Raw genomic sequence first — 22500 nt, forward strand, 5'->3', positions numbered from 1 at the left:
GCTAGGCTCGAACCCAGGACCTTCCGATCCGAAAACGAGTGTCATACCACTAGACCACATAGCCTCACTACTACATAATACAACCTTAGGGTTGTGGGTCACACAATTAAAATTGAAGTTAACGATTTTTCGCGACGTGTACTTATTCTCAGGTCTGCTAACCCAATTTGTTATGGGCGCCTTGTTGTAATGGAAATGCTCTCAAACCAACGTAAAAATATTATTCATGACAACAACACGGGTTAGATCTGGCCCATAATAATTGCGATCGGCTCTCAGACCTGCATAAACCTGCACGTCGAATTCTGGCCATTTTTGTCTGTTTTATATCTATGTATTTATTTACTTATTCATTCATTTATTCATCTATTTATTTATCTTTTTATTTATTTATTTATCTGTTTACTTATTTATTCATTTATTCATCTATTTATCTATTTACTTATTTATTCATTTATGCATCTATTTATTCATTGATTGATTTATTTATTCGTGTTTTTAATTTATTTATCTATTTATCAATATATATTTTTTTAAATTTATGTATTCATATTTCAATCTGAGTTGTTTTGTCAATGCAGGCCACATCAGGTCGACACGCAAGATTTCGTATCGCAATGTGTAATTTATTTTGACGTTCCAGTCAATCGATGAGTTGTAAAAGGGAGTTAACTCACTCAATCCTAGAGATTTTTGCTACTTTTCAAAATTGGAAATAAATGTGTTAAAATGAGCATGTGCATAGATAGTTGTATTCCACTACCACTAACATTTAAGAATGAAAAACAAACATTAGCTTTGATAGTAGATACGCCTATACTTTGTCTCATAAAAATGGCATAAATAAATAGGCATGGGGTAAAAATAATCCGGGTAAACTACGGACATAGTACAGTCTGTGTTAGGGTTGAGTGAATTAATATTTGATTTCTATTTGGTGGTGACAGCACACGAGACTAGACTATATCCTATTGTGTAGTTAAATAGACATAGACTTAAATAGCTGTAGGAGTTGGAATTGGAAGCGAATGTGCCAAGTTTTATCGAGTGTGTTTGTTATTTAATTGTGAATTGGATTGATTTCCATAGTAACTGTCAAAAATGGTACGTGGTTTTTTTTTTTTGTTGTTTTTTTTTTCATTCTTTAATTAATTTTAAAATAATTTTATCGATTCTGTTGTTATACCTAGTGAAAAATGGTAGGTTTTTTTTTTCCATTTATATTTATTGATTCTTATGTTGTATTTAGTGAAAAATGGTAGGTGTTTTATTTTTTTTTGTTGTTTTTTTTTTTAAATATTTTTATCGATTCTTTTGTTATGGCAGAAAATAGTAGATAGGTGTTTTTTAATCGATTCTTTTGTTCTAGTGAAAAATGGTAGGTGTTTTTTTTTTTTTAATTAATATATATTTTTAATGGATTCTTTTGTTATAGTGAAAATGGTATGTGTGTGTGTGTGTGTGTGTGTGTGTTTTTTTTTTTTTTGTTTTTTTTTGTTGTTTGTTTTGTTTTTTTTGTTTTTTGGCCCCTTAGCGCGTGAAACGAGTGCTCTACCAACTGAGCTATCGGGACCACCATCCGGATATCATACAAGAACGGAAAGAAGAATCAGTGTTGAGTATCTGTCACCTCAGTGTAATACCGTAGCCATCGTTATGTTATAGCCTGATACTGAAATCCAAAAGGACTGGCAGTTTGACGCCATTATTTGGTTTTTACACCGTCTAGTGAGTTGTCGTTAGGAGAGCTCATGGAAACAAGTTATTTCATTGGTTGAACTATTGAATACAACTCACGATTTGTTTTCTTTTGTGGCATTTATTTGTCTCCCACAGAATCTCAACCATTGTTTTAAAATCTCAGAGCATTTATATAGCGCAATATCCATTAAACGTGCTCAAATAAAGCTCTTTACAAGTGTTCCCTGACCAACAGCAATACGTAACATAGAACGAATCATGACACCTGTTGGGCGATCTTACATTTTTTTTTTCCGACAGAGATAACGCTGTTAAAGGCCAGGTACTCATTTTACACCTGAGTACGGTGAGAGAATGTGGGTAAAGAGCCTTTTCCTAGGACTCAACTATGCGCCGAGCGAGGCTCGAACCAAGGATCTTCCGATCCGAAAGCGAGTGTCATACCACAAGACCACATAGCGCCACTTTTCAGAAATATTATCAGAACACGATACATAGTGTAAAAAAACACATGGCGTTTTTCAATGGTTCTAGAAATAAACAACAATAAATGTAATAGCTTCAAAAACAAACAAAAAAAAGAACAAAATAGCAAATATGGAACGTTTCGGACTCAAAACCCTTCTTCAGCCAACAATAAAAACAAGAGAAACAAACACATTGATATGGCCCCGCGATTTTTTTTCACAGCAATGCTTGCGGCGCAAAATTAGGGAAATTTTTTTATGATTTGCATTGCAATTGCAAAATCTGCACGTTTTGCAAATTTTTGACAAAGTCTTTGATTCTCTTTTTTTTTTTTTTTCTTTTTTTTTTTTTTTTTTGTTGTTGCGAAATTTGCGTTCCCTACGGTGATGAAGATTATCATCATCATCTACAACAACAAAAACATCATCATCATCATTATCACCACCATCATCATCAACAGCAGCAGCAGCAGAGACAGCACCGTCCGTCACCGTCACCGTAATCATCATTATTACCATTAATCATCGTCGCCATTAATTAAATGTCATCATAGTTTCCTTTCCCATCCTCAAATTAGATGAGAATTGATAACGATATTTGATTCCATCTCTTGTCAATTTCAGGCTCGTTTGGATAGTATGCTGGGCGTCCTGTGTGCCTCAGGTAAGGATCGAACCGGAAATTGGAGATAAAGATAAAGGGAGTAAATCTGACTCATGAATGAACAACACAAAACAAACGACGTTTCGGCCTTTGGCCTTTTTCAAGTAAGCACAACATATTTTGTGTTTACTTGAAAAAGGCCAAGGGCCGAAACGTCGTATGTTTGTGTTGTATCTTGTGTTCACTTGAAATAGGCCGAGAGGTCGTTTGTTTTGTGTTGTTCATTCATGAGTCAGATTTACTCCCTTTATCATTATCTCCATTTTATTGACTCATTTAGTCACCTCTATTTATTAGTTTAACTGGAAATTAATTGTTTTCTATTCATATTGTTAGTTATCTTATCCTATGAAAATAATAGTTTAATATAGGAATTATCCCTTAGCGGGCAGGGAGGTACTCGCTGTGTCTTCTATTACCCTATATCCGTTTTCCAACATGCTTTCTATCTTTGTCTTGGAATGAGATTACTTGGTTTTGTCCTGGCCCTGGCTGGGAGGGAAACAGTCAAATGTATAGTTATAGTTTTGGGAGATGATATTTTTTTCCTTGTAAATCATCTCTCTGTTACACACTGTATTATGTTTTGTTTATATTATATATGATTTGTAAACATTTGAGTGTATTCCTCTTAGTGGGGACCTTTGCTTGTGTCTGGATGAGACTTTTAGGTGATCTCCAACTTAGTACACTGATAGTGTGCTCTTGGAATCTACAATTGTTGCCTATTTAAACCAATTCTCCTTTGTCTGCCTTATTCTTGGATGCTTTAATTGTAATTCTAGAACTTTTTACTATCCCATTTTCTTCCTTTTTACTGGCGCTGATATGATCTTAATGTGTTGCAAGCGCCGTAAAACCCTTTAAAAAAACAAAACAAAACAAAACGATTAGTTATCTTATCTCATCTTATCTTATCTTATCTTACTAAAGGCTTAATATAGGAATTATCCTTTAAATGCCTTATACAATAGTTTATAATGACAGAATCTCATATAGCTTGTATTGTATCATTTACAGACAGTTTTACACAACTTTGAATGTCAGGAAAAATATATCAATACGGCAATGTAAAATCGAAAAATACTATCATAGAATATTGATAATTGAAAATTGGTCAAGATCGAATGAATCATGAGTGTACAAAGTTCTTGCTACAATCAAATATTAATGACAAAAATAATCATGAAAGCAACGACGATCATAATCACACATAAGTCTAATAAATTCTGATTTTACGTTGTTTCAGATGCCATCTATACCACTATTATAATATATATTCTTATTATCATCATCATCATCATCATCATCATCATCATCATCATCATCATCATCATTATTATTATTATTATTATTATTATTATTATTATTATTGTTATTATTATTATTATTATTATTATTATTATTATTATTATTATTATTATTATTATTATTATTATTATTATTATTATTATTAATATTATTATTATTATGATTATGATTATTATTATTATTATTATTATTATTATTATTATTATTATTATTATTATTATTATTATTATCATCATTATTATTATTATTTAGGACGTTAAGAAAATAGGGTGCGACTCTAAATCTAAATCAACGTTTAAAAATGTTGAATTTTGGAGTCGAGTAGGTACCTATCTACCTTTTCCAAGAAATAAATGTAGATTCTTTCAATATTCAGTTTTGTCTGTCTGACGGTGAAACAAGAAAGCTTTTCAAACGAAAATCGTTGAGCGTCAAACGTGTTAGATAATATGTTTGTGCACAGAGCGTGTCAGGCGTTCAGTGCAATTTTATAATTATAGTTTTTGTAAATTGGGTCCTGAAATTAAATTAATAAAAAACTGAAATAAAAAGATTTTAGCAGTATCTATCTACAGCCTACATTCAAATTGATATGAAATATTGTACACAAGTTTGGCTGACAATAACATGATTTTTGTATGGATGAAGATGATAATGATGATTATGATAATAATAAAAATAATAATAATAATAATAATAATAATGATAATAATAATAATAATAATAATGATAATGATAATAATAATAATAATAATAATAATAATAATAATAATAATAATAATAATAATAATAATAATAATGATAATGATAATAATTATGATATAATAATGATAATAATTATGATAATAATAATGATAATAATAATGATGATGATGATGATGATATTATTATTATTATTATTATCATTATTATAACTATTCTTATTATTATTAGCATCATCATTACTATTATTATCATCATCATCATTATCATCATTATTAATGTTATTATCATCGTTCTATTTCTCTCCCTCCAGCTGCCGTGACCGTTATTCTAGCACTCCTGACAGCCATTCCAATATCAATGATAGTCATGGGTAAGTCTAGTTATGGAGTGGCTTGGAGCTTGGAGCTTGGAGTTAGTCCCGGTTCATTTTTAACTTCCTAGAAATCATGACGATCATCCAAAGAAAATTATAAGTGACTCGTCGTTATTAGTGCTCAGTTGACAAAGGATTCTAAGTGATGATGATGATGATGATGATGATGATGATGATGATGATGATGATGATGATGATGATGAAATGTTTTATTTTCCTATAATATTATTATCTCCACTCAACCATAACGGTTATAGAATAGAATCCCACCTAACCACCCCCGTACATTTCACAACCAGTAAAATGGAATAGAAAAACAATTTAAGTAGTTAGCACATATTCTTTGGTATTATTGACATTCTTCCAATGTAATGCCCGTGATCTAAAAATAGCTACACAGTCACCTGACGATTGTGATTCCACAATCAATTAATTGCTTGCTAACCCTGCCAACCTACCGACCCCTTTAGTCGCACTCTTTAACAATTGTGACCTTTCGCCTCAAAACGGTATTAAATCGGGATGGTTAAGATGTTGAAAATTGAATTTATAGCCCAGAAATATCAGACTTGTGTTGAGTTTGTTCGCTGTTTTATTGGGGAGAATGGATACCATATTTTTTAGGGTGCGAATGCCAACAATTTATATTTTTGACCAGTTTTAACATTAAGTTCGGCTTTATTTTAAGCACCTGGTTCGTTCCGACATAATACCGTTTTGAGGCGATGGGTCACATATTATGATTCATGGATGGGCTGGTTCATATTATTATTATACACTTTTTGACAAGGTGAATGGCTGAGTCAGTTGTTTTTTGTTTGTTTGTTTTTTTTTTGTTTTGTTTTGTTTTGTTGTCTTTTTCTCTGCTCTCATTGAATGAGGGTATGTATTTATTTATTTGTTTAAACTCAGGGTTTATATAAAGCTAAACATTATAATTAAGCATGGAAGAAAAAAAAGCTCTTTTTATTTCAAATTTTTTATTTTTGTTTTTTATTTTGGCTGTTTGATTTAGTTTTTGAACAATTTTTTTTTAAATTGAGCTTTTATATAGCGCAATATCCACTAAATGTGCTCGGAGCGCTTTACAAGGGGTCCCTGGTCAACAGCAATATTTAACATGTAGGACGGGACATGACGCCTGTTAGGCGATATTACAATTTTTTTTCGGACAAAGACAACGCTGTTAACGTCCTACATGTTGAGTGTTGCTGTTGGCCAGGGACCACTTGTAAAGCGCTTTGAGCTCGTTTAGTGGTTATTGCCCTATGTAAAAGCTCAAGTTTCTTTATATGTGACCCACCGAATCAAAGCGGTATTATGTCGGGATCCACTCGGTAAGGGAAATTGAATTCATAGCCACAAATATCCAACTTGGGTTTAATTTCTGTACGTTATGGTGGAGTATAAAGACTATTTCTTGCATTGCAAAAACTTTTAAGCTCCAATTTCTCTTCATTCTATCTCTAAATTCACTTTTTGGGGGTCTGAATCATCACGACATAATACCGGTTTGAGACGGAGGGTCACAATTATTTGTGACCCATCGTCTCAAAACGGTGTTATGTCGGAACGAACCAGATACTTAAAAGCCGAATTTAATGTTAAACTGATCAAAAATATAAATTGTTGGCATTCGCTCCCTAAAATATGGTATCCATTCTCCTCAATAAAACATACAAACTCAACACAAGTCTGATATTTCTGGCTATAAATTCAATTTTCAACATCTTAACCATCTTGATTTAATACCGTTTGGGGGCGAAAGCTCACAATTATTTATGCCATGGATGTTGAAACCAGGTGCTGTATACAAAGACGACTGCCCGGCCGAGGACATGATTGCAATCTATCTCATCGTCATGGGATCATTCAGTGTGGTGAGGAATGTCATCAGCATGTTCATGCGATGCCGGACAGAGGACAATGACAACTCGATGAAGGTTAACCCCTGCACGTGCGTCATCGACTTATTCCTGTTTGCCTGGCTCATTACAGGTGAGTGGACAACGCTCATCTTGGGCTATTCTTCTTCTTCTTCTTATCCTCCTCCTCTTCCTTTTTCTTCCTCTTCTTCTCCTCCTCCTCCTTGTTCTCCTTCTCCTCCTCCTCGTTCTTCTTCTTTCTCCTCCTCCTCCTCCTTCTTCTTTCTCCTCCTCTTCTTTCTTCTTTCTCCTCCTCCTCCTTCTTTCTCCTCCTCTTCCTTCTCCTTTCTCCTCCTCTTCTTTCTTCTTTCTCCTCCTCCTCCTCTTCCTTCTTCTTTCTCCTCCTCTTCCTTCTTCTTTCTCCTCCTCCTTCTTCTTCTCCTCCTCCTCCTCCTTCTTCTTTCTCCTCCTCTTCCTTCTTCTTTCTCCTCCTCTTCCTTCTTCTTTCTCCTCCTCTTCCTTCTTCTTTCTCCTCCTCTTCCTTCTTTCTCCTCCTCCTTCTTCTTTCTCCTCCTCTTCCTTCTTCTTTCTTCTTTCTCCTCCTCTTCCTTCTTCTTTCTCCTCCTTCTTCTTCTTCTTCTCCTCCTCCTCCTTCTTCTTCTTTCTCCTCCTCCTCCTCCTTCTTCTTTCTCCTCCTCTTCCTTCTTCTTTCTCCTCCTCTTCCTTCTTCTTTCTCCTCCTTCTTCTTCTTCTCCTCCTCCTCCTTCTTCTTCTTCTTTCTCCTCCTCCTCCTTCTTCTTTCTCCTCCTCTTCCTTCTTCTTTCTCCTCCTCTTCCTTCTTCTTTCTCCTCCTCTTCCTCTCTTCCTTTTCTTCTCCTCCTCTCCTTCTTCTTTCTCCTCCTCCTTTCCTTCTTCTTTCTCCTCCTCTTCCTTCTTCTCCTCCTCCTCCTCCTTCTTCTTCTTTCTCCTCCTCCTCCTTCTTCTTTCTCCTCCTCTTCCGTCTTCTTTCTCCTCCTCCTCCTCCTTCTTTTTTCTCCTCCTCCTCCTTCTTCTTTCTCCTCCTCCTCCTTCTTCTTTCTCCTCCTCCTCCTTCTTCTTTCTCCTCCTCTTCCTTCTTCTTTCTCCTCCTCTTCCTTCTTCTCCTCCTCCTCCTCCTTCTTCTTCTTTCTCCTCATCCTCCTTCTTCTTTCTCCTCCTCTTCTTTCTTCTTTCTCCTCCTCTTCCTTCTTCTTTCTCCTCCTCTTCCTTCTTCTTTCTCCTCCTCTTCCTTCTTCTTTCTCCTCCTTCTTCTCCTTGTACAGTGGAATCTCGAGAAAACCCACACCGACGGACCAGAAAGACATGTTGACTCTATCCATTATCAATGGACGATAGATAAAAATATATTAAATAGAACTGCAGTTCGCCTAAGATAAACTCCCAGGAAATATAAAGAAAGTTTAACTTATCAAGGGTAACAACTTTTCAACGATACAACCCATTGTTTAATCTATTTGTTGTCATATATATATATATATATATATATATATATATATATATATATATATATAATATATATATATATATATATATATATATATATATATATATATATATATATATATATATATATATATATATTCCTTCGTGGAATGCCTGGAATATATATATAATTATGCCTTTTTCGTCATGACATCATAAGATATCGTCACCTAGGCATTCCACGAAGGAATATAGATAACTCATCAAACAAGATGTCTGATGTCAACAGGAATCACCCATGTTGTCCAAGTGAGCAAATTGGGAGTTATTAATCTTGCTCAAGGAAAGAAACGAAAGTGCCTGAAGCGGGGCTCGAACCCGGGTCCTTCCGGGTCAAAGTGCAATGCCTTAACCACTCGGCCACTTCACCCCCCCCCCCCCCCCCCCATATATATATATACACAATATATAAGTTTTTCTTTAATCTTGAATTGATTTATTGATAAAATAATGTCCTCTTTCAATATATCAATCACAATGAAAATAACCTGAGGCAGACGTTGGATGAGAAAATCAATTTGTTGATTTAAAAAAATCAGGGAATGTCTTTTTGAAGCGCGCTTCTAGCTATATCATTAAAAAATAACAATAAGTATTGAGATGTAAGCCTCAGTTTATTATTATTAAATGAAGACAGATACTGTGGACGTTTTGGGTTTCCCCTTTATCAACAAAACATGATGAACAAAACTCTAAGCGTTTCATTCGTGTTTTGTTGATAAAGGGGAAAAACCCGAAACGTCCATAGTATCTGTCCTCGTTTAATATATTGAAGCTACATCTCAATAGGGTACTTATCATTATTTTTTTTATCCTTCGAGCTTCAAGTAGTCTATATCATTACAGAACTCGATGGGTTCTAGTACGCTGAATTCCAGGATGCTATGCTGTTTGTTTGTTCGTTTTTAAGGGTTTTACGGCGCTTGCAACACATGAAGGTTATATCAGCGCCAGTAAAAAGGAAAAAAATGGGATAGTAAAAAGTTCTAGAATTACAAGTGAGCCAAGGTCAAAAGGTGCCAATTTTTTTTCTCAAAATAAAAGTGACATAATAGTCCATTCATGTTTCTATATGTGTAGCAAAAACCCTGTACTTCATGAATCAAAGGCCCTTTAGATAACTTTAAGGTCTAACGCAGCATAATATCGTCAACAATACCTATAGGTTGCTGGTGTCACCTGTGACCGGTGACACCGAAATGAGACAAAAAACTCAATAACCAAATGATTTTTGTTGAGTATCAAACTTTATTTAGTAAGTTATAGACAAAAAGACACAATCAACAACAATCATAGTACTATAATATTACCAACTATTGGAGAAAATGTTGCTTTTTGGTGTCATCGGTCACAAGCAACATAGAATGCAAGTATATAATTTCATAAAAATGTATGTACATTACCAACAACAACAATATTGCATATGTTTATTACCAGCAATGTTCAGAAACTTTTGGAATAAAATGTTGGGAAATAATGTGACAAAAGCATATCTTATTTAGCGACATTGTGTCACTTGTGACATTAGACCGATGACACCATTACTTGTCTTACAAGCAATACCAAATTGCAATTTCGACAATATATCATTAATTTCAGTCAAACCAGTGTAATAACCACAATTAAATATGGAATTTAATAATATTCAGAAACCAAAGACTTCAAAAATATAAATTTAGGGAGCGTTCACATATTACGTCATCAGCTAGGGGGGGGGGGGGGGGGGGGGGGGGTCTACCAAATGTTGACATGTGTTGACATGGGGGAGGGGGGGGGGGGTCAGACCCAAGATGATGTCATCAAAACATAGGCAAATTAAGCCTATTTCAAAGTTTGTTCCTTTCAAAACAGCTAAAGATAAATTGCTATGATGAGTATTGCCCATCTCTCAAGAAACAAGATGGGTAAGGGGTATCACTTCTCAAAAGGCGAACTTGCCCTAAATGTTCATTATATCACTCCTCGATCACAGCAATGAAAGACCATTCACGAAAATGCGGCATACAAGAAGAACAGCAAATGGGAGAAAGTGATGACGATGAAGATGAAATTGATGATCTATTTATAGTACATTGCCAGAGGTCCAAAGCAGAAACATTTTTGAATCAATTAATTTTATGTTTGGAAATTGAAACAGAAATTCATTCCACTAAAAGACTAATATGCTATAAAATAATTTGCCTCCTATACTATTTTAAATTACACTTTCTGAAATTTTTTTAATAGCACCTGCACCAAGTAGCCTAATTTAAATAATGTTTGTTAGATTTTATCTTTGCAAATTTAAATTTTATGTCCCCATTGTATCGTAAAACATAAATTATCAACAGTTTCTGAAATTAATAAAATGTCTGAATGTGTTTTATCAAACGTTGATAGTCAATGTTTATGGTTTGAAAAATGAATAATAAATATTGTGAAATTAAAGTTATCTTTTAGTTTTTATTAAATTAGATGTCGTCATCATCAGTTGGGGGAGGGGGGGGGGGGGGGGGGGGGGGGTCAGGTCAATGATGACAAGTGATGACTTGAGGGAGGGGAGGAGTCTAAAAAGGGCAAATTTTTGATGACGTAATATGTGAACGCTCCCTTACATGGAAATTAGAGCATCTGAATGTGACTTGTGACATAAGACCGGTGACACCATTACTTATGTCACAAGCAACACCAAATCACACTTTCGTCCATAATATATCATTATTTTCAGTCAAAAAAGCACAATAACCTACTCTAAAATGAAATTCAATAATATTTTAAGAAACTAAATACTTTCAAATTGGAAATATACTTAGAAATTAGTAATACCATTGTTGCTATTACTTTGGTCTTAATCGGCACTAGAACGCAATTTTGCCTCAATAAATCAAGAATAGTAACTGAACACATGTAATATAGACTGTTAAAATGTAATCAATGACATTTCAAGCTTTGAAGAACATGAAAACAGAAATACATTAGAAACTTCAAACTTAAGTGTCACCTGTGACATTTTAACCAATGACACCAATGGTCACAAAAAGTACCAGAAGTCACACAAACACTAGATAAATATCAGCCATGGTAATGAATTCATGTAACCATACGGTAACATCCGCCCTACTGCTCAAACTGCTAGTTTGTAGTAATTTAGTGTGTCAATAGTATATCAAATCAAATTTCTTGACAACCCTTCTTTTATCTGGATTCGTCAAAAGCTTGAGTTTTGTCTTTTTCTTGATTGATACAACCCTGAAACATAAAAAGTTAGAATTACAAGGAAATAATTAATTGTGTCAAAATCACAGTCCTATGTGAGATGTCATAATATCATATTTGTAAATAGAATAACAGCTGAAAACATACTTTTTTGGTGGCACTTTGAAACATCCAATATCAAGTGTTGCTTGTGACAATGTAAAATAGCGATGACACCAAAGTTCAACTTACCTTTTCTGCATGGAGCCACGCTGGAAAGGCAAATGAAAGTGCTGCACTTCAAAGACTGGTAAGAAGGGTCGATCAAAATTGCGAATCGCCATTTAACGAAACAAACTTCCACGTGTTCACGCATGCCGTGTTGCTTGTGACAAATGACACCAAAACCAATAAACCTCAATATCGGTAGAACGGTATACATTTACTCCAATATTTGAGTTCAGATAGTAAATCTATGCTTTTTTTCTCATAATAAAACGTTATAAACATTAAACATGAGCTTTAAAGTTTCATGTCGAGTATTAGTATTGTGCTGTGTTTGATGACACCAAAGGTCACAAGCAACACCAACTTTTTAATGAAACTTAATCAGATATGTAATATACTGCAATTGCGTTTAAAAGTAAATTTTGACTTTATTCTATTAGTCAAAATTCAATCACGTGAGCTAAAACATCACATTTAATTTCTACATGATTTCTAAAAAGGTGATGCGTTGACCTCGTTTTAAGCACATGCCAAACAGCATTCAAATTTCACTTTCAAGTTGTTTATTTCATATTCTGTTGAACAGAGTATGTTGAGCTTTCTCATTTTATCTCTTCTTCATATTATCAATTGATTACAAGCATTAACCCAATGAAAACAGCCCATAATTAAGTAAAAATCAAATTTTCTTAACACTGGTATCAGGCGGGCACCTTTTGACCTTGGCTCAAGTAAAGCACTCAAGAAAAGTAAGACAAAGGGGAATTAGTTCAAATAGGGAACAGATGTAGATTTCAAGAGCACATCATCAAAGTACTTAGTTTGAGATCACCTAAAAGTCTCATCCAGACACAAGCACAGGTCCTTACTAAGAGGAATAAAATGTTTACAAATCACATAATAATATATATACAAAACATAATACAGTGCATAACAGAGAGCTGATTTACAAGGTAAAAAATATCATCTCCCAAAACTATACATTTGACTGGTTCCTTCTCAGCCAGGGCCAGGACAAAACCAAGTAATCTCATTCCAAGACAAAGACAGAAAGCATGTTGGAAAACAGATATAGGGGGATAGAAGACACGGTGAGTGCCACCCTGCCCATTATGGCAGGCCAGGAACCCCACCCAGAATTCCAGGATGCTATGCCAAACGACATCCTGGTGCTGGGTGTCCAAAATGTATCTAATCTACACATAGGCACGGTTTCCTCCAACTCCTCGGGACACGCAAAAACGTTCGAGGAAACCGTGTTCGTTTAATAAGTCGTGACCTATAATGAGCATCGCTTCTCCTGAAAGCACGCTCGAATCCAGCAGGTACTGTACTATGTATTTCAAGTAGTTTTTGTTTTTTTTCTTTCTGTACCCTATCATCCACAGGCTGCGTGTACAGCTATCGAACCAATCTCACGACTATTCTAGCACGCTTTCTTGCTTCTCGCGAAAGCGCGCTCGAATCCAACGAGTACTGTACTAAGTATGTATTTCCATTAGTTTGTTTGTTTTTTTCATCCCGTATCCTATCATCATCCACAGGCTGCGTGTACATCTACAGAACCAAGGACAACTTCCAGTCTCACGACTCCACAAAAGATGATTTCTGTAACTACACGTTTTACTGGTACTCTTTCTGGATCACCACCAGTGGATTCATCGCTGTCGGTGCCGCCCTTGTAATCGGGTGCATTGTGGGATGCTGCATGATGATCTGTTGTAAATGAATAAAATAACAAAAAATACTCGGGTTGTGGTCAATGTGTAGGTACTTATATGTGACCCTCCGTCTCAACACGGTATTATGTCGGGATGATTCAGAACCCCAAAAAGTGAATTTACAGATAGAATGATGAGAAATTGGAGCTTAGAAGTTTTTGCAACGCAAGAAATAGTTTTTATACTACACGATAACTTATACCGAGTGGATCCCGACATAATACCGCTTTGATACGGAGGGTCACATATTTATTTACAGACCTACCAACCCTTCATCATAATATGTGACCCTTCGCCTGAAAACGGTATTAAGTCGGGTTGGTTAAGATGTTGAAAATTGATTTTATAGCCTGAAATATCATTGTGTTGAGTTTATATGATTTATTGAGGAGAATGGATACCATATTTTAGGGTGCTAATGCCAACAATGTATATTTTTGACCAGTTTAACATTTAATTCGGCTTTATTTTAAGCATCTGGTTCGTTCCGACATAATAACGTTTTGAATGGCATCACTATCACATTATCTCATTCATCTGTAGTGTTTCATTCATCTTGTTTTGTTGATAAAGGGTAAACCATAACATCCGATTTATCTGTTTTCGTAATCAAATTGAAGCTTACATTCCATTTCATATTGTAATTTATTTCTTCGAGCAGCAACATTTACATTGTTGTCATGGGGAAAACTCTCACACCACTGCAAAATATCGTCCATCACAACAATGTTAAATTAAATCAATCCCATAATTCAGTTTGGTTATCGGACCTGCACATATATGTGCACATTGGCAACAAATAGAAATAGTATGTGTGTATAACTATGTGACCCAGTTTTCGAAAGAGTATCAATTCCAAATTTATTCAGATCCAAACAAACTTAATCACATCGCTTAAAAAATAAATACACAACTAGAAATTATTATTTAAATAGACAAATAAATGAACCAATTAGAATAAATATATATAAATAAAATGAAAAGTGAAAATTTCTCTTTCTCTCAATATTGTTTTTTTTTTTTTTTTACAAGCAAATAAAACAACAAATTTCCTTCAACACCCCCCTCCCCTTCAAATAAAGAAAAGGAGGAAAAAACTCTAAAATCAAAACCCCCCAATCAAAATAAATATCTCCAGTACAATCTACAAAAAAAATCGACGAGACAATAATTTTATCTATAAATTATATATAATCTTTTTTTAATGTAATTTTTCTTTTATTAATTAAAGACGTTTGATTACTTCATATTACTGGTTTTTTAAATGTCTTTTAAAATTTGCTCATGAATCATGAATCACCATTTAGCAGAATTGACTTGCATAGATGGACTGATCTATGAAGGAAAAATATATTCTCATTTATAAATTGTATTGAACACTTTTATTAATTATCTAATGGATTATGTATACGATTGTGTAATTTAGTTCACTCCGGATAATCGCAACTCGTTAATAGCAACTTTCGGTTAATTGCAACATTTCCCATGAAACAGAATTAATTCTATATAAAAGTCACTGGTTAATTGCAACATTTCCGTCGATCCCAAGGTGTTGCGATTATCCGGAGTGGACTGTACTTGTGTTTCATTATTGATACATCGACTTATTAATATGACTTTGCATCAATGGGACTTGAAATTAAATCGTTTCAGACCAGAAACACAAATATAATATTATAGTTCTTTCTTTCTAAATGGGGGTCCCAGTGGCCCAGTTGGTAGAGCACCCGCTTCACTGTTACACACAAAGGGACCAAGATCAAATCCCAGGTACAATCAAAGATTTTTTTTCTGAGCAGTGATTGGGTAGCCAGCTCTTTTAGATTTGGAACAAAGTACTTTCCAAAGGGTAGCAAGCAATTGCTATCGTTTGTTTCAGGCTATAAAAACCAGGATAAAGTCTGGCTCCATGGGCCTAAAGGTTCTGAAGGACTTCTTTTTAATCTAAAAATATCTTAGAGCAAGCTGAAACTAAAAGGTTATTAATTCGTACAATAAGAAAAAGACAAATGCAATTTTTAGGGCACCTAAATCGACATAAACGTATTGAACATCTTGCCCTCACAGGAAAGATAGAAGGTAAAAAGAGTAAAGGTAGACCAAGAAAAACATATTTGAATAGTTTGAACAGCTGGGTGACAAAGAAAGAGAAGAGTAATATTAGTTTTCTGAGGTTATCTGATCAGAGAAATGAATGGCGTACCATGATCACCGATGTCTGGCACAGACTTGGTACTTGAAGAAGAAGAAGAAAAATATCTAGAAACAACAACTGAAGTCTGAAGAACTGATTTCAACAACACAAGCAAACATCCAACTGCCTCAACACCCTCACACATATGATGACCTTCAAAAGCTAAGAACCCTTGCCCTGCCAGGACAGAGATCTGTGGAAACAAATTACTAACTGAAACTGGATTCTAAGAACAGACTGACAAACTCGAAGTAACACACACATTATTCATGACAAGCATCCATAGAGACAATGTAGCCATAATATTCATTCTTCTTCTATCTACTTCTGATCTAGTTGAACTTGACCTTTTATAGATAGTTCGAAGATGACATCACTCAGGTCTTTGTTATTGCTTTTTGCCATCCGCGTTTATGAGTAATGCTCACTAAACTGTATTAACCTGACTATAAACGTTCATGGATACACACAGTTTTGTGTGTTGGTCCGTTATACTTCCGGATGGCAATGTGATGAGCTTCTTAGACAAGCGCATACTATCTATATAGCATAATATCCACGAAACGTGCTCAAAGATCTTTACAAAGGGTCCCTGACCAACAGCAACATGTAACGGGTAGAACGAGACATGATACCGGTTAGACGATATGTATTACAATTTTTTTCGACAGAGACAATGCTGTTAATGGCCAGGTACTCATTTTACACCTGAGTATGGTGAGAGAATGTGAGTAAAGAGTCTTTTCCAAGGACTCAATTGTGCATCAAGCGAGGCTCGAACCCGTCAGGGCCTGGCAAACCGAAAGCGAGTGCCAGATCACTCATTTTACACCCTTCTGGGATCATACGAAGCTGATAGGAACTATGGACTGTAAAACAGGAGTAAACAAAATTGAATTGAACAGATTAAAAAAAAACCAACAAAAAAACACACAAAAACAAACAAACAAACAACCGTGGAGCATTTCAAATTCAAACACTTCTTCAGCCACTAACAAAAAACCCCCAAAAAACCCAATAAAAACATAAATAGTTATATTATATTCAATATTTCTCAGATGAGCATAAAAGCATATCCAGAGGGAAAAAACTCCTTAAAAATCTGATCATGTTTTGACTTTTACACATTCTGATCACAAGACATATGAAAAGTTCTAGCCAGCATGAAGAATAAAAAGTACCGATTTTCTTTGTTTAGAACCACGATGGCCGCCGTTGCTGGGCGATGTGACATCAGACTATTGAATCGAATTGGACAGGAGACATTACCTCCGACTCCTCTTGGTGCTGGGGGATTTATACGAAATAGCACAGTCTCTAGTCAAGCTGTTAACACACTTTGTTGTTCAAAGCACAAAAAGCACAGCTATGAAACGATGGATAATATATTGCTTCACAATTAAGCTGTTAACACACTTTGTTGTTTGTACATGTCACAGAAAGCACTGGAGTGAAACGATAGAAAATAATTGCTTTCAACTCGTATCCTCCATAGAACCCCTATTGCTGCTGCTTTCCTGCTTCAAACTTTTGTCATAAAATTTCCATTTTTGTCCTGTGGCCTTGACCTCGAGGTCTAATTGGTCGATGTCCCATCTGTCAATAATGATCAAAAATAAGAAATAAATTTATTATTTTAATCACAACAAAGACAAAAATTTATTTAAAAAAAAAAAAAAAGCAATCATATATTAAAATTTTATTTCAAAAATTTTATCCTCGTTAAAAAAAAAAAACAATTGCCATGTATAAATCTAAAATTACATATTTTCATATTCCAACATTTAACTCACTCAATCCTAGAGATTTTTGCTACTTTTCAAAATTGGAGAAAAAAGTATTAAAAACGAGCATGTACATAGATATTTTTATTCAACTATCATTAACTTGTAATCATAAAAAACATAAGCTTTGATATTACGCCTATATTTTGTGTCAGAAAAATGTAATAAATAGGCATGGGGTAAAAGTAACCCAAACAAACAACGGATATAGTCGGTGTTAGGGTCGAGTGAGTTAAAAAAAAACAAACTGGTGTCAACAATCGAATCAGTTCTTGGTGATGAATAAAACGAAAGATGTCATCAATCTTCCAGTGGTATTTAACGTTACACGTGCGTTTTCACCATGAAATCACAATTCAATTATTTGAATGCATCCACAAATGCAAAGAATATTTGAATAATAAGATTCAGCAGCCCCAATTTGTTTGCTTGTTAAATATGCCTGATACAAAACTGATAACCTACTTGTCTTCTGTGGCCCCAATTTGTTTGCTTGCTAAGACATGTAAAATTCCATTTTGCTTGGAGCCCTTTACGGGAATGCTGAGCTGTGAAATAAAAAAAAAAACAAAAAAAACTTGAGCTTTTATATACTAGTGATCAAAAGAAAGTATACAATTGTTTTACCTACAGAATTGGTATGAAATATTGGTATGGTTTATTTAAAACCTATGTGTAATCATAGTACTATCATTTATCTTTCATTTTGTTAGAATTTATAACGTTTATGATTGATCTTGTATGCAACATAGACTTTTTAAAACATGATCTTCAAAAAGGGAAGTAATAAGTCAAAACATACACTATAGTTTTGACAAACAATGACATTTTAATAAAATTACTTGCGTTCATTTCATTTGAAGTGAGGGTGAATCTAATTCAATCAGTAACGAGTATGTCCCCGTTCGCTCCAATCACAGCATCTCCTATGCATGGAAATGGTCAATCTGGCCAGTGGTGTTGAGGAATGTTATCCCAAGCTGTTCTTATGGCGTGGAACAGTTGTTGTTAATTTTGCGGGTCTAATGAACGGATTTGGCGGCCGATTAAGTTCCACATATGTTCCATCGGATTTAGATCGGGGGATATTGCAGGCCACAGGCTGATAATGTTCACATTATTTGCTGCTATAAAATCCCTTGTTACAATAGCTCGGTGGGATGGTGCATTGTCGTATTGGAATGAAAAATTAAGATGTTTATGAAAAAATGGAACAACATGGGGTTGTAAAATGAGCTGGATGTACCTTGCACCGGAGAGGGATGCATTTACTTGGACTAGAGGTGTCCTATAGTCTCTGCTTATTCCACCCGACACCATCACTTGTCCATATCCTCTGTTTGGGGATTCCACGTCACATGAATCGTGAAATCACTCGTGTGATCTGCGGTAACAACGTAACTGACCGTCATTTCTTCCAATCACAAAGCGTGATTCATCTGAGAAGAGAACAAACGACCACGCATGCGTTGTCCAGCGCAGATGAGTACGGGCCCACTGAAGACGGCCAACCTGTGATGTGCTCTAAGAAGTTGTCGCATCAACAGACGTTTGCGATAATGTCATACTCTCTAAGTCTGCAACGAACAGTGTGTTGGCTAATTCATGTCCCAGGGAACTCTAGCGCAGTGTCAGTCGCCGTCCTAGAACAATCCCGTAGATGTAGGGTGCGTTTAAAACGGTCATCACCTTGTGTTGTTACTCGTGGTCTGCCAGTTTGATTTCGGTCCCTTACCATTTGTGTTATTTCAAATCAATCCACTAAGGAATATACAGTTCTCCTTGTGATATTAAACATTCTTACCACATTGGTCACAGACTATCCAGCTTGAATATGACCAATGGCACGTTCACGTTGTTCTAAACTAAGTCGTAGCATCACAAACAAAAAAATAACAACAAAAACAAACAAACAAGAAATGGAAAAAAGTCAATAATTAAATCAAAACAAATGGAAACAAAAAAACAAAAAAACAAAAACAAACACCCAAAAAATAACAAAAAAAACGTGTAATTATTGTGTATTTGGTTGGACCAAAAATGTGCACGCATGCAGAGTCCCACCTGTGCAGATACAGCTGAAATTGAGCATTCATCTTTACTTCCCAGGTTTAATCTCCCAGCATACATAGGTCTGCCTAGGATTTGGGCACCAGGTTCATACTTGTGTAGCAATAAGACGGCTTGTTGGTAATAATCCTCACTTCGAAATTTGTCTGTAAACAAAACAAACAAAAATTATTTTTATTTTAACAGTACGACCTCAAATTGAAAACGCCCCGCTGTCAAGTGAGGCTGGTGAACGCGCCTTTCAGCATTCTGGTCCAAGGTTGTGGAATTTACTATCACTTGAGATACGTTCTTCGTCTTCACTAGAGGATTTCAAGCGTCGATTGAAGACATGCTTATTCCGACAGGCTTTCTTTTGATTTTGTGTATAATTATCGTTGTTAGTGTTGTGTGTTAAGGCTAAATCTTTGTTATGCGCTCAGAGCCCTCCAGATGAGGGGATGTTTGGCGCACTATAAATCTATAGCATCATTATCATTATTATTATTATTATTATTATTATTATTATTATTATTATTATTATTATTATTATTAATAGTAGCATGGTATTCACAAACTAGTTAGATATAGTATTATGCAAAGGTAAGGTAAATTATGGTACAGTGCTTGACTGAATGGTCAATCCTTGGTTGATTCCACACGAAGAAGGCTCTATACTTGCATTCTCTCATTGCAGTCAGGTGCAAAATGAGTACTTGGCCACAAACGGTTTGTCTATCTTGAAAACATTTGCAATACTGCCTTACGGTACCGTCATTATGTTTCATCTTATATTGATGCTATGATTTTAGGTAAAATACAATATCCGCAAGCGACATAAACTGTACCAACACAAAACTATAGGTAACCTGTAACATTAACGTTTATAATCTGATTGAAAGAATTTAGTGAGAACGAATCAGTCATTTTTGTTCCTTCTCTATGTGAACACTGAGTTTGAGCACATTTAATGAGCTTGAGCTTTTGAAAAACTTGATGTAGGTGCATTATGTCAAAAATTATAATTTGATAAAAATTACGTCGTTTTAAAATTTTGTAATTTTTTTTCAAAATGTAGATAGAAAAAATAAGGAAAATAAAATAAAAGGCATCTAAATAATTCATTTATCTTTTCTATGACATCAATCTTATGTCTATGCCAAATTTCATCAAGATTGATTATATTGATGAAGGCAGCGCAGTATGTTTAATTAATTTTGACTGCCAACCCTCTTTTCTCCATGCTAAAGTCCCGTTTCAATCAATAGTCCAGCGGGGGAATTCTCAAGATTTTAAGCTTTTTGCAATAGCTAAATAAAGTAAGTTTGAAGCAGGGACCTCGCTCGCCCTTAACCATATAACCAACGCCCAATAAACTGGAGCTAGATATATTATTATTATTATAAACTGAAACTGAAACTACTGTAAGTGTAAGTGTAACTAAGAATCTGACGTATGAACAAAACACTCACTCTGCATTCGCTTTTCTATCCATAAGCTGCCACCTACAGCCACTACTGATATAGAAAGCCCAACCTTGAATAAATTGGAAGTCATCGAGGATAATTGACAAGAACTTTTTTTTATTTTTGCAGTGGGATGCCTAATAACGCAAAAACAGAAGAAGAAAAAGGGGAACGAAACCGCAGGTGTTATCTATGAACGAAACTAGAACTGAAAGTGAAAGTAAAAGTAAAATAGGTGATTCTTGATATAGTTTTCATCTAGATAACACCTATTGTGAAGGAACTGGTTTGTTTATGTCAGTCAATTTATCATATTTTAGCCAAATCATAATACATTCAGTGTATATTTTACAAATAGATAGGCCAACACTTCGAAGGAGTGAGTCTCATTTATTCCTTTGTTAACGGAGTTATACACAAGATGTATGGAAGCCCTTCGTTGCAACTACGAAAACTGCCACTGCTGTCACACTATGATGAAATGCGAAAGGTGAGTGATTATTGTTGGTATGGACAACAACTGAAAGAAAATAGAATCTTACGTATGTATGTATACAATACGAGCCTATGCAATATGTGAACTTTTCTTGATGCAAAATCATTGACCCGGCTAAGGAAAGAGTTATCCATACAACTTCCTTTTTCAAGTCACTAGTTATGTTGGAGCAATAGCCAGGTATGATGACTCGCGGCTTATCCATCGCTTGTCCGGTTTTCATGGGTTGCCACCATAGCAAAGTACAGCAGACTACACCATCGTCAGAAACAGATGCCAGCAATGGCCGTCTCCCCGTATGTATTTTATTTCAATATAATCTGTCATATTGTAAATATTTTCCAAATGAAATGGTTTCTGGCTGATATTCCACGTACAGCCTTACAGGCGTCACTTCAACATACCTCTAGTAAATATACTCTGGCTTGCTCACCTGGAATTGGAGTTCAAATTAAAGTGACATTTATCGAAAGGGGAAAAGAATCTATCCATATTAGACCAAATTAAAAAAGCGGTTTGTTTTCAATAATTTTATCGATTTAGATTTGCAATACAGTACAGCTGTGCGGCTATATATGAAAGTTTTGTCGTAGCTTTGGCTTTAGAGTAGAGATTTTATCTGTCACTGTAACACGCAAACCAGCCAAATTAACAATTAAAAGTATAGCTGGCCTATCATACATCTCAACTAGTCTAATCAACAGCTTCCTTGCTGTTCTAAAACGACAGCTCGGTACCTCATTGGGGACCTGTCCAACCCTGCTACAAATACTGTCAATGT

At 35.0% G+C, this 22500-nt stretch overlaps 3 protein-coding genes across 3 annotated transcripts in view; 2 read left to right on the forward strand and 1 right to left on the reverse strand.

The window, feature by feature from the left end:
• Window positions 1–641: 641 nt before the first annotated feature.
• LOC144959020 (uncharacterized) lies at window positions 642–14698 on the forward strand. Its single transcript, XM_078891353.1, has 5 exons — window positions 642–1104; window positions 2793–2832; window positions 5159–5218; window positions 7025–7219; window positions 13554–14698. The coding sequence occupies exons 1-5, from the start codon at window positions 1102–1104 to the stop codon at window positions 13736–13738; spliced, it is 483 nt and encodes a 160-aa protein (XP_078747479.1). The 5' UTR covers window positions 642–1101; the 3' UTR covers window positions 13739–14698.
• Window positions 14566–21635, reverse strand: LOC144959021 (cytochrome c oxidase assembly factor 1 homolog). The gene is made up of 4 exons (XM_078891354.1): window positions 21230–21635; window positions 19773–19924; window positions 18174–18256; window positions 14566–17520 (listed from the first exon to the last, which is right to left on the reverse strand). Exons 1-4 carry the CDS (start codon window positions 21312–21314, stop codon window positions 17400–17402), a joined length of 441 nt encoding a protein of 146 aa, XP_078747480.1. The 5' UTR covers window positions 21315–21635; the 3' UTR covers window positions 14566–17399.
• A 66-nt stretch (window positions 21636–21701) lies between these two features.
• The window catches only part of LOC144959022 (uncharacterized), a 12408-nt gene continuing 11609 nt past the window's right edge, over window positions 21702–22500 (forward strand). Inside the window, exon 1 of the mRNA XM_078891355.1 lies at window positions 21702–22015. Within this exon, the coding sequence (XP_078747481.1) occupies window positions 21902–22015 (114 nt within the window). The 5' untranslated portion in view covers window positions 21702–21901. The remainder of the gene's footprint in view (window positions 22016–22500) is intronic.

This window comes from Berghia stephanieae, chromosome 13 (genome assembly GCF_034508935.2).
Source record: "Berghia stephanieae isolate SIO BIC M18660-M18661 chromosome 13, UCSD_Bste_1.3, whole genome shotgun sequence".
Classification (NCBI taxonomy): Eukaryota; Metazoa; Mollusca; class Gastropoda; order Nudibranchia; family Aeolidiidae; genus Berghia; species Berghia stephanieae.